Below are 13,299 nucleotides of genomic sequence, written 5' to 3'. Positions count from 1 at the left end.
AGTAACGCTTTCCTACTACTATTAAATCGCCAATATCGCCCAAGGAAGCGATATAACGCCTGTACGCGTTTCTTAGGACCGGGGGTGTTCGGGCACCAAGGGTTTTAATTAATTTATATTGGAAAAATTATTTATTTGGTAATAATTATAAGTTTTCTATTCTAGTAAAAAACCAGCCTATATTGTTACGCAATCATTTAACTTTGATATATAAATTAAATTGTGGACCAATCTTCATTTATTTAATTGTACGACATGCGAATAATATTTGTAATTATTTATGCTGAACTCCAAAAATAATTAAATACCCTAAATATATTCGCCAAGCAGTAATGGGAGGAAATTTATTCTGCTATTTGATAATATTGACAATGGGTGGAAATAACAGGGTTTAATTTAAATACGGCAATCCCACAAGTTAACGCCGTCCGTAATGGTGGTTCCTAACTCCGCAGTAACTATTGTAAAATCTTTAGCAAACAGGTACATTAAAAGTAACACAGTTACACTTACCCATATCTGCAAACTTGTGAACTTGAGTTCTCGCACCAGCCGCAATCGAAGCCTCCCGGGGCTTCGTTCTCGGAATCGCTGCTGCTATCCCCGCTGTCGTCATCGCTGCTAGAAGGTGGGTTGTCGCTATCCTCACCGCCACTACTGTCATCGTCCTTCTTTTTGGGGTCATTCCTCGGAACAAGTGAACGGCCTCTATAACCGGCGCTATGACCAACGTTGTGACCGGCGGGGTGACCGGTGGCGCGAACAGCAGGGCAACGACAAGGTTTGTGAGAAGGGGGCATGGCGTTAACCGAGACAGCACAGGCCAAAGCCATAAGAAGGTTACCTGGGAGCATTTTGCTAAAGTGATAAATCAACAGGTAAAGAAAACTTGCAAGTTTGGTCAATTCAAAAGAGTGTGAGAATAGTCTAAAACAGTGAGGAATGGATGATGGAAACAGAGTATTTTTCGTAAAGGGATGGAAGGTAAAAGTAAACAATTTATATTCAAACTTTTTTCAATATTACTGTTTGAGCAAGGTTTTTAACGTCAGACATAATGTTACGCATATATATATATATATATATATATATATATATATATATATATAAATAGATATTTTTGGCGACTTATATTTATGCCTTGGACGTATTATGCATTAATAATAATATTGGGGACTTTATAAGTAAAAGCTGTAATATTATTTGTTGTCACGGCCAGGTATACATTGGAGAACCTCAGTGTATTAGGCGCTATCGACGAAAATTCTAAACTGAAGAGAAGAGAGAAATCACGATTGACGGCGCGCTGGAGAGACGCGTTTAGATCCGAGGTCAGTGGATCCCTTTGTCCGATGCCTGGCTCAGCGTGGCTGGTAGAGCCGAGTCGTGATTCTGAGGGTAGGTCTGGGGGCCTGATCCTCACATTACCCCCCTTTAAGGCCTGATCGACGTAGGCGGTCAGAGTCTTGAGTCTGTTACGTATGTCTCCTCGGGGCCTTCCGCCGCTCTCGTGTCTCTTTCGCATCGTGTTCGGCAACATTGTCCTCGGGTCCGTCTTCCGCAAAAATATCCTCTGCTGCGCTCCTGATCCACTGTTGCAAATTTACCGGAGGTCCTGCTGCGTCCGGGTACTCCCTGTGAAAGGTATCCAGCAGTACTGGTGAATTTTTCAAGTCGCGGGCCTCATACCATGTCTCATCAGGGTCGAGTCCGACCCACGATAACGTTGGGCTCCACATCTCCGACCCCCCTAAAGTCCGGCCCCCTTGAAAAATGTAACGACGAAATACCCCTTTTATAAACCGATTTAAATGTAAAACTATCAACGCACAATAATACAATCATTGTCAGGCTCTCCCGGTTCGCTAACCTCTTCTCCATCGTTCAAATCCTCTAAACAGTCCCTATTATTTTCCTGTGCTTTATAAACGTTTTTTTTGCTGACCAAAAGCTCGTTGGGATCCGGAATTACCCTTTTCCTTTTGACCGGCCGTACCGCCTCCAATTTTGCTTTTAACAAACTGATTTTTTGCTGAGCTTCAGCCAATAAGATATCCTTGGTTTCGAAGCTTTTTTGGACTTTTGCAAACAAAAGCCGTGAAGTGGCGTTACTTTTTTCGGACCGGGAAATTTCCTGTAGTTGAAGTCGAATATCTCGGGTCGTTTTAGGGGTTTTCCAAATAAGTAAAGACTGGTCGTTAATTTTTTGGGTTGGATTTTCCGGTGTTTTATCCCTTTGGAAGCCGTTATTTTTACCTTTTTCGACGTTGGCGTTGCTATTTTCTAATAAAAAAGGGTTTAAAAGTGGTTTTGCCAAGTTCACCGGCCATAACCCCGTCGTACGCCAACCAGATTGAATGGTTTTTGCTATAAATGCTTTTGATCTGGCTTTTCGATAGCAAAGTAGAAAGTTTCGTTTCCCAACAACCGTTGAACAGCAAAACTGGTTTACAAATCCCAGGTGACGTCGATAAGCTTCCTTTAACGGCCCAAAAACCGATAAATCCAACGGTTGAAGAACGTGCGACGAATGAGGAGGTAAATATAAAAGCTGAATATTATTTTGGAGGCAAATAAGCATAAACTCGTCGGTGACGTGTGATCCGTGGCCGTCGAGAACTAATAAACGCTTTTCAGGAGTTAAAGGTTGGGTATTTGGAATAAACACCTTTTTTAACCATTCGATACCTGTTTTATTATTTGTCCACCCGTTTTCGGTTGCATGAAATTGCCAGGTATCGAAAGGATTTAAATCAGCTGGAAACCATTGTTGCTGTACGTTTTTCCCCTTAAATATAACGAGGGGAGGTATAACAGCCCCCGTAGCTGATACACATTCGATTATGCTCGTCCAACCCCGCGTTCCAGGCTCTTTTCGCTGTAATGGCCGGATTTTATTACGCCCTAACACCAGGCCATTAGATCCTTTGCCTTCCATTATACCTGTTTCGTCCATATTCCAACGGTTGGCCGGTTTTATAGTATCGATAACGGGATTTTTCAAATAGGACCACCAAGATTTAATTACCTCGGTTGTAGCCCCATTAACCCGGGCATTTTCTATTCGCCGGGGCCTTTGGGTTTTCAAAATTGGATATCGGGCTATAAAACGGCTAACCCAATGTTTCCCAAGGCTTTTTCTTTCTCCGGCGGCCTGAAGAATTCGTTCCGCAAAATAGCGTAGTTCTTGATGCGTTGGCGGAAGGCCTAACGCGGCCTGCGCAAGTACCCAATCTGCCAAATAGGTTTCCTGCTCCTGTGAAAACCTTTGACAAAATCTTTTCGCTTGTTGAATTGACTGGGCCCCCTTTAAACGATCGTGAAGGGTACTCCGAGGAATACCCCATTTTTGCGAGGTTTTGTGAACTGATTTGCCATTTCTTATGTCAGAAATGGCTGCAAGAAGCTGATTTTCAGTGTACTGTTTCATTGGAAAGTTTGGAGCAAGAATCTTCAAAAATCAAGTTCTAAAGTGAAAAATTCGTCTAGATATTTATAAAATAAAACAAAGGGTTGACGTGCCTGAGTAGATATTTTTAGGGGCCGGACTTTAGGGGGGTCGGAGATGTGGAGCCCAACGTTACCTGATATTGCAACGTCTTCTTTCGTCCGAATAGACGTGAGGCCAACACTTGCTCCACCTCCCACTCCGGTTCTCCGTTAATTTCGACCGGTGGTTCCGGCTTTTGATACTGCTGAGGTAATGGATCCGTTGCTGCTTTGCGCAGTCGGCTGGCGTGGAACAGCTTACTACCTTTATACCAGGCAGGGGTGTCGAGAATGAAGCTGTGGCCCTTTTCCTCGAGAATCGTCCATGGTCCTGCATTTTGCGAGTCCAACTTGGTCGTAGGAGCTTCGGTGGAAAAACCCTTTTTGCTAACGTAAACCGCATCTCCCACCGTAAAGTCGACCGGTCGCCGCTTCTTATTAGCCTGCCTCTGTTGCTCTATCTGCGCTCCGAGTCCGTTGTTGCGGGCCAGTTCCTGAGCTTGCCGGGCTTGGCGGACCATTTCCAGCGCCTTTTGTTGCTGACCGGTCTCCAGGTCTTCTTCGGGTAAAGGTAAAGAGAGCGGGTCTCTAGGGCGAGCTCCGGTTTCTGCTTCGATCGGTGCCATGCCAATAGAGGCGTGGACGGACGAGTTGTGGCCGAAGTCGAAAGCGGGGATATGCCGTCGCCAATTCGTTTGGTATTTGTCTACATAAAAGCGCATTTTCTGATCCAATTCAGCGTTGGTAATTTCGACGCTGCCCTGACTTTGAGGGTGGCGGGCGCTTCCATGTTTATGCTTTGTTCCTGTCAACTCGTTTAGAGTGTTTAGGAACTCGGATATAAACGGTCCGGCGTTGTCGGAAAGCCATAAATCGGGGACGCCTTTCCAACGGTACACGGTCTGATAATACCGCATGGCCAAGGTCTCCGCGGTGTCCGTCTTTTTTCCCGGTAGGGTGGCCAAAAGTTTGGTCAATCGGCAGATGAAGACCCAGACGTAATTATAGCCTTCTTTATCCTTGGGCATATTTTTGCCGTCTACCATTACGTGCTGCCAACACCGTCTAGGGATCTCCAGTGGGTGCAACAGCCCAGGCGTCTTATCATGTCGTACCTTGTTGCGTTGACATTCGCGACAATTTTTAATGTAGCGTTTGACGTCTCGATTTCGGTCGGGCCACCAATAGTCCTTTTTCAGGCGGCTGAGGGTTTTATTCTGGCCTCCATGGCCGAAGATCTTGGGCTCATGAGCTTCGCGGATGAGAGCCGTTCTTAAGAAGATTTTGCCATCCTGGGTAGTCTCGGGTACCGTTAACAAATTGTCGTGGTGACCTAGGTTCTGTTTCAGGTTTTCTTCCAGGATAAGGGCCACCAGGTCAGCTCCCTGCGGTGCGGAGGGTTCCAAGTTGCTAATGGTTGGAAGAGGTTCGCCGGGTCGGGAGTCGATCTTTTCTGGAGGGATTAGTGCAATGGTGCGGTCTAACACAGCTCGGGCCTTGACCGTAGGGTTGTCGATGGTTTTGCGCGAAAGGGCATCGGCTGCCACATTATCCTTGCCGGGACGGTATTTAAAGGTGATGTCGAAGTTGGCCAGGTAGTCAGCCCATCGTATCTGGCGAGCGGACAAAAGTTTCTTGGTCGACCAATAAATTAGGGCCTGGTGATCGGTGAAAACACAGAACTTGGTACCCAACAGGGCTGGTTCGAAGTCCTTTAGCGTATTAATCACAGCTAATAGCTCCTGGTCCTGAATCGGATAGTTTTGTTTAGCAGGGGACATGGTTTTGGACGAATAGCCGATTGGCTTCCAGCTGCCATCGTCCTGTTGCTGCCACACGACACCGGCGGTGGCCCTGCCACTGGCGTCGGTGTCCATCCTGACAGGCATACCGGGTTTGAAGAAACTCATCACGGGGGCGGTGATCACCAGCTGTTTCAGCGCTTCAAAGGCAGATTTCTGCTCAGGGCCTCTTTCGAACGGGACTCCCTTTTTCAATAATCGGGTCAGAGGTTCTGTTTGTTCGCTGGCGTGATGGCAGAACGTCCGAACGAAATTGCATAAACCTAGGAAGGATCGTACTGCCGAAACGGAGGTGACGTCGTCCCATTGCCAGCTGGTGATGGCTTCGACCTTTTTGGGGTCGATGCGGATACCTTTACCGATCTCTAGAAGTAAACCCAGGTACTCGATTTCGAAAACGCCGAAGCTTGACTTTTTGATATCGCCTTGGAGTCCGGCTTTGTGCAGCCTGTAAATAACCTCCTCGGTTTGCTCAAAATGGACTTGCTCCGATTTATCCTCGGTGTAAATCAACACGTCGTCTGCGTAGGCGCTCGCGAAAGCGTCCAGCAGTTCATTAAGCTGAGCGTTGATAAAAGCTTGGAACCAGGCGGGTCCGACCTTCAGTCCAAAGGGTAGGACCTTCCACTGAAATGTGCCTTGTCGCGTTTTGAACGCCGTTAAATACCGTGACTTCGGATCCATTAGCAATCTGTTAAAAGCTCGAATAATGTCGATCTTGGTCATCCTCCGGGCTTTTCCACACTTGCTCAACGTCCCGGCCACGTCGGGGGCAAGTACTTGTCGTCCTTTGATGAATTTGTTTACCCATCGGTAATCCACACAAAAACGTTGCTCCTTCGATTGCGGTTTAGGAACGAACAGAGTCGAAGCTGCGGTCTCCTCCATTGTCCGTTCAATGAAATCGATCCTCAGAAGTTCGTCGATGGTTTCCTTTTCCAACTCCATCATCGCGAAAGGGGTCGAATAGCGGGCTGGCCTCCCCTCCAAAGGTTTCTCGAGTTCCAAAACCACGTCGAAGCCGGGTCGGCTAGGCGGGAGAATCGTCGACGCCTTTTTGGAAAAGAAACCTTCAAGGTGGGCAAGTGCTTTGGGTAACTTGGCTCGTACTTGCGCGATGTGCTCCGGGTCTTCGCCTGCAGGAAATGGAATGGGATGTCCATCGTGAGTCTTGTTCCATTGCAGGGCTGATACCGCATTGAGGCTGGTCGTAGGCGTATCGTTTACTGGTACCAGCGGTATAGGCTCCGTGGGTAACGGGGATCGTTTCCATCGATCTTGACGTGGGTCGTTAAGAAGGGCACAAATATTTGCTGGCAGGGCTTTGTTGGAAACGGTCTTTGGGATAGTCGGAAAGGCGCTAATTTCTGCGATCTGAGCCTGGTTTCCGTGTTGGCGTTTAGGGCCTTGAAGTATCTTGCGGACCTGGATGCGACGGTCTTCTTGTTCCATCTTGCGGTCCCGGCGGACTGCGTCAGCTTGGGCCTCGAGGTCCAGAGGCGGATTTGAACGTTGTACGACGATTGCCGGTGAGTATTGGGCCATGGCGGGCAGGTCGTTGGGCCAAACGAAGCTGCGGGTAGCTGGGAATAAGCCTACTCGATGCTTCGTCCACCATTCTTGTCCGATAAACACATCGTGTGCCGTTTCGAGGAGGATGAATTTCTGCCGTGGGAATTGTCGTCCGTCGATTTGCAAGGTGAGCCGAAGGTATTCGGTGGCTCTTGCGGTGACCTTCCGGTTAAAATTTCCAAAGTCCAAAGGTTTGGGGAGCTTTTTGATAGGTAGCTCTAAACGTTGGGCGACCTTTTTCGCGAGGCTCGGTCGGATGGATAAGTACACATCTGCTCCGGTGTCACAGAGAGCTTGGGCGTTGAGACCACGACCTTTGTCTTGCAGTTGAATGGGAGCAAGGAAAGTGTTTAATTTGGGTGATCTATCGATTTTAGCTATCTGAGGCATGCAGACTGCCGAGGAGACTTCCGGCAGCCTTAGCAGTTTTCCGAATCCGACGAAGTTGAGCTGTGGCCGGATCGTTCACCAGCTTCTCGATCGCCTTCGTGTTGAAGGGCGAGGACGGCGGCGATGTGAGCGGCCTTTTGGGGGCAATTGCGTGCCAGGTGCCCGGCTTCTTGGCAAAGGAAGCATTTACCCTCAATGACCAATTTGGCGTTTTCTCTGCTGGGCGACTTCGGTGCGTCAACGGTCTGTGTGCGGGCTTGGTTCTTGGCTTCCTGGCTGTGCCGGCGATTCTCGCGTCGACGCTGTTTGCGTTCGGCGCTGGCTGAACGCTCACGGCGCTCTTCCCTCTTTTTGCGGTTTTCGCGGAGCTCCTCCCAAGCGCGTTGTTGGGCCAGCGCCGAGTTCGCAACTTCTCCGGCAAAGGTCTCGTACGAGATATTTGGGTCTTTGGATAGGCTGAGAAGCTGGGGGTTCAGGCTGGCAGGAACGTGCTCATAGAGAACCAACTTGCGTTCCGTTTTGGCAATGTTGGCTTTATCGGCTAGGCTGTTAACTTTGCCAATAAACTGGTGGATGTCTGTTGACTTGTCCGACAGACTAAACTTCAAGTGACGAAGCTCCTCACGGGCTTTGGAGGCTTGATTATTATCGTGGTAAACAGCGGCTAGGGTCGCGACCATTTCGGCCGCGCTGCTGAAAGGCATAATGGTGGATTTATAGCGGCCTTGGATAAGGTCGTTGGCAAGCCCTTCAGTGAGGGAATTGATCACCGCCATGCGGCTTCTTTCTGTTTTGTAAGTTTCGTCGTCCTCTACAAATTTATCTGCGATTTTGGTGATCCATTTATCAAAACGATCCTTATCACCATCAAACATGCCGGGGTCGATGCCGGCTTTACGTGCCGTCCTGTCGTAGGCAGGGTTTTTAGCATTTTGGTTACTTCCGTAAGGCTTAAATGCTGCCCGGGCAGCGATACCATGGGGCTTAAACTCAGCCCCTCCAAAGGCGCTGTTCAAAGGCGTAATACCGCGGGTTTGACGGGTGGCATTGTTACTCCGGGTGGCGAGCTGGTCTTTAAGTTGGGCAATGGTGGCCAAAAGATCTTGCAGCTGTGATTGAGTGATGGTAGCCTGGCCGGTTGTGCTTTCGCTTTCGTCTGCCATTTCGCTTCTCATTTGGGCGGCAGGCGAGGGCGCTCTGCTTGGAGATTTCGGAATTTCGTTCCTGCCGTCTGACGTCTTGGCAGAAGGTTGGTGGGGAGGGCTTCGCGCCTCTCCTGGGTGCTCAGAAACTGACTCGTACTCGTACGATCCGTCAACTTCGATGCTGTCGACTGGCTGATCTTGCTCTGTGTCGGATTGGGGCTCAACGGGCTCTTCAGGCTCTGTGTTGGCGCTGGTAGGAGCGGGCTCTACTGGCTCTGGGCTCACTGGGGCAACTGTAATCTCTCCGTTTTGATCCGAACCTTCGGTGTTGGGAGTAGTAGTGCCTGAAGCCAAATTATCTGGCTTTGCTGAGTTTGCGTTTGTCACGCGTTGGGATTGGCGAATCGGTGGGCCGTAATTCTTACGCGGCGACATTGATTTCGCGAATGGTGTCCTCTGTTTCTGTGGCCTAGTTTACCGTCGCGCACAGCCGACGTAGTGAATGATTGAATGAAGGGATTGAACGATATATTTTAATTGCTTCACCAGCAAATTATAGTGAGTTTAGAATTATGTCACGGCCAGGCATACATTGGAGAACCTCAGTGTATTAGGCGCTATCGACGAAAATTCTAAACTGAAGAGAAGAGAGAAATTACAATCGACGACGCGCTCAAGAGACGCGCTTAAATCCGGAGGTAGTGGATCCTTGTCCGATCCCTGGCTCGGTGTGGAGCCGAGTCGTGATTCTGAGGGTAGGTCTAGGGGCCTGATCCTCACAGAGACCACCGATTCCCGAGAAGACACCGACGAACCCGTTCGGTTAGATGATTGGGACCAGCGAGTTTTACCATCAATAGATATTGATGGGCCGACACGCAAAAGCAACGAGGCTCCTCTTTCCGAGGAAGAACACCAGATGATAGTAGACGAATTGGAAGATCGCATTGCCCATATGCAGGACCAAATCGATTTACTAAACAACACCAAGCAAGAAAACGAGGCCACCATTTCGCGCCTGCTCCGCGAAGCCCGTTCCCGACGAGAAACTACCGCGATTAGTATTGGTACCGGTTCCGGTGGTTCGCACCACAAATCCCGCGTAAAGGATCCTCCGACATTCTCAAATAACCCCGACAAAGACGAGGTTACTTTCGAGGTTTGGCACCGCCGGATTGAGAACAAGTTGTTGCTCGACGGAGCGCATTATCCCACCGATGCAGATAAGCGCGCCTACGTCGAGTCCCGTCTCGGAGGTGACGCCGCCGACACCTTGCTCCCTTACCTCAACGATACCCATCCCGATCAGATCACCACGTACGACGGTATAATGGGCCATTTGCGCGAGGAATACAAGGATACCAAACTCGAGGATACAGCGCGGGACGAATTGGACAAGCTGATTATGTCGACGAAGGACAAGTTTATGATTTTCAAGAACAAATTCGTCAAACTGGCAGGTCAGAGCGGCCTTCCGAAGCGAAGCTGGAAGCGGGAATTGCACCGCCGCCTGCCTACCAACTTGCGAGTCGCAATGGTTATATACCACCAGGATACCAACGTCTCGTTTGACGCCTACGTCCGTACGGCCGATGGCATCTCCTATGACCTCACCAAAGCCTACGCCTCGCGGACCGAAAATAAGAATAAGACCAAGACCACCTCGATCAAGAAGACCACAGGAGGGTCTGTTATTCCACGTGCTGGAGGACCAGCCCGGACCACCGGAGGCGCTGTTGACGAGGGACAGAAGGGCAAACTGAGTGTGGAGGAGATGCGTGGACTTATCCGGACAGGCAAATGTTTCCAATGCCGTGAACCGGGCCACATTAGCAGGAACTGCCCCAACGGTGACACCGGTCGCCCCACCATTTCCGAGGACCGAGTTAACCAAATTATTGCAAGCTACTATGGAAAGGGTACCGATATGTTTGGAGAAGACGTCGTCATGTCGGAAAACTGATTGCCCTGGGGAAATTGGACTCCCTCCCAGGGAAGGTGTGGCCAACCACCGAGATGTGCGAATTGAGAGAAAAAATCGCTGCAAAGCAAAGGCTGCTGGAAGAGCCGATACCCTACGATTTCTTACGTAGATATCTAGGCGGCGACCCCATGCTTATAGCGGCCAGCATTTCCCTAAATGGACTCAATTATAACACTCGTGCCTTGATTGACACCGGAGCAAATGGGTACGTTTTTATCAGCAAACAACTTGCTCGGCGACTGTACACAACGTTGAAAGCCCCTAAGATTGTCGGCTTCCACCCCCAAAAGGTTGGAGGCTATGACGGAAAAGCCTCGCAACAGATCGATACTGCTGCATTGGCCACTTTTGTGATACAGGGCCGGAGGTTCCGCGAAACGCCGATGCTGGTATTGGATATGCCACAAGAGATGATCGTGGGACGACTCTTCCTGGCGGAGCACGGAATACTTACTGACTGTCGTCACCGACGGCTCCAATTCCCGGAAAGCCTACCCTCATTGGCGGTATGTTATCGAGATATCGACATGACCCAATCACCAGATCCGAGGTCTGTGAGCCCCATACACCAGTCGGACGCGGATCGTCGAGATGCGGCCCTGGAAAAGAAAGATCAATCGGCCTCCCGACAACGAATGATACAACGACGAATCCAAGCCTTGGAAAAAATGACAGAACGCCCTCCGTCGATACCCCGGAGAGCAAAACTGCTGGCCAGGTCGGGACAGACCTGGGAGATCCCCACGGCCCGGGAAACTTACGCCGATCCGAATTTACAGGAGATGCAACGGGAACTTTACGACCTGCCGAGGCCAAAGGTTGAAGTGACAAGCCTGAGTCATACCCAAAGGAAAGAGACCAGAGAGGCCGAAGGTTCCTCTCGCATACAAAAGGATGCCAAAGGAAAATACATACTGAAGAGAGACGCGGTGGGTTGGTACAAAGACCGACAGGCAAGTGTCGCCATGATAGGCGCTATACAATTTATGCGTTTGGTGCAGGAGGATTCAGCCCTCTACTGCACCTCGATAAACGAAATCGACGATGTCCTGCGGCAGAAGAATGCCGAGAGGCTGCTCCCTGATGACGACGGAGACCTGCGGGCGATGTTGTTGGAAAGAGTTCCAGAACATTACCACGACCTGTTAGACGTGTTCAGCAAAGTGGAATCCGATCAGGTCCCGCCTTTTCGACCGGGATCAGACCATAATATACAACTCGAGGGTGACCCCAGAACATTGGGATATAGTCCACTTTACAAGATGACGGAGGAAGAGTTGGAAGCTTGCAGGAAATATCTCCAAGAGAACCTCCAGAAAGGTTTTATAGAGCCAGGATCGACCCCGTGGGCCGCCCCCATCCTGTTCGCACGAAAAGGCGATGGAGGACTCCGGTTTTGCGTCGATTATCGAAAACTGAACGCCCTTACCAAAAAAGACGTCTGTCCTTTACCGTTAATCGAGGAGACACTGGCCCGGATCTCCAAGGCTCGATTCTTCACCAAGATCGACATTAGGCAAGCTTTCCACCGGATCCGCATAAACCCGGAACATCGAGATTACACAACCTTTAGGACCCGATACGGGACCTTCCGGTATAATGTGTTACCTTTTGGTCTCACTAACGGGCCGGCCACGTTCCAGAAGTTTATCAACGAGATCCTGATGGAGTATTTGGACGATTTCTGTTCCGCTTATATGGACGACATTCTGATTTGGAGCGAGACTGAGGAGGAACACCAGACTCACGTCCGGCAAGTCCTGGAAAGGTTTAAAAAGGCTGGACTCCAGGCTGACATAAAAAAGTGCGAGTTCCACGTCACAGAAACACGATTCCTGGGCTTTATTATAGGCACCAAGGGCGTCGCTGTCGACCCAGATAAGGTAGCCGCCGTGAAGCAGTGGGCACCACCCACTACCGTGAAAGGAGTGCAGTCCTTCCTAGGGTTTTGCAATTTTTACAGAAAGTTTGTCCCAGAATACAGCCGGGTAGCCAAACCGCTAACGAATTTGACGAAAAAAGCGGTGCCTTTTCAATGGGACGAACATTGCCGCGTCGCTTTCGATACACTGAAAAAGGCGTTAACTTCCGCACCCATCCTTGCCCATTACCAAGCGGATTACGAAACAAGGGTAGAGACTGATGCGTCCGGAGGAGTGGTGGCCGGAGCGTTGCTGCAGCAGAACCCAAACACCCAAAAATGGCATCCGATCGCATTCTTTTCCGAAACTATGCAGCAGGCGGAACTCAACTACCCCATCCACGACAAGGAATTGCTAGCAGTCGTTAGGGCGCTGAAAACCTGGAGACCAGAGCTAATGGGTACCAAAAAGAAGTTTGTGGCGATTACTGATTATAAGGCCTTGGAATACTTTTCTACGAAACGGTTGCTCAACTCCCGGCAAGCGGCCTGGGCCGACTTCTTTTCCCAATATAATTTTGAGATCACTTACCGCCCTGGCAGCGAGAACGTGCTGGCAGATGCTTTGACCCGCAAGGCAGAGGATGTACAAAATCAAAAAGAACGTCAGGAAGCAGAACGCTACATGGCTATTTTCCGTCCTGTCGACAGTGCTGGCGACGACCTTTATGTGGTCAACCCCTTTTCATATTGGCAAACTGTTACCGATGGCGGTTTCGGAGTGCTGTTGGCAGCGATCGAACCAACTGGCGCAGCTGGACAACTGCTGTTCGCTGAAGAGGTGCTCAGGGCCAACGAGCATTCACCACTGCTAGAACAGTACCGAATTAAGGCCCGTAACCCCGAAGAGAAGCACTGGACGTTGTTGCACGACAAACACGTACTGTACCGAAGGAGATTGGTGATCCCAGGCGACGGGGAATGGCCCGCCAAAGTGACTCGTGAAGTTCATGGGACTATTGCTACGGCCCATCCTGGCCGCAATAAGACCCGCCG

General features: G+C 49.8%; 2 protein-coding genes across 2 annotated transcripts; both read right to left on the bottom strand.

Moving 5' to 3' along the window:
• Positions 1-418: 418 nt before the first annotated feature.
• Positions 419-854, bottom strand: MGG_15336 (uncharacterized protein; the record flags this gene model as incomplete). Its single annotated transcript, XM_003714884.1, has 2 exons — positions 419-458; positions 514-854. The coding sequence occupies 2 exons, from the start codon at positions 852-854 to the stop codon at positions 419-421; spliced, it is 381 nt and encodes a 126-aa protein (XP_003714932.1).
• Positions 855-1,475: 621 nt separating this feature from the next.
• On the bottom strand, positions 1,476-1,739 carry MGG_15794 (uncharacterized protein; the record flags this gene model as incomplete). Its single annotated transcript, XM_003714883.1, has 2 exons — positions 1,476-1,635; positions 1,690-1,739. The coding sequence occupies 2 exons, from the start codon at positions 1,737-1,739 to the stop codon at positions 1,476-1,478; spliced, it is 210 nt and encodes a 69-aa protein (XP_003714931.1).
• Between the last annotated feature and the right edge of the window lie 11,560 nt (positions 1,740-13,299).

This window comes from Pyricularia oryzae, chromosome 2, assembly GCF_000002495.2.
Source record: "Pyricularia oryzae 70-15 chromosome 2, whole genome shotgun sequence".
NCBI lineage: Eukaryota > Fungi > Ascomycota > Sordariomycetes > Magnaporthales > Pyriculariaceae > Pyricularia > Pyricularia oryzae.
Note: the sequence above shows the minus strand (reverse complement) of the source record. Positions and strands in the feature narration are given on the sequence as shown.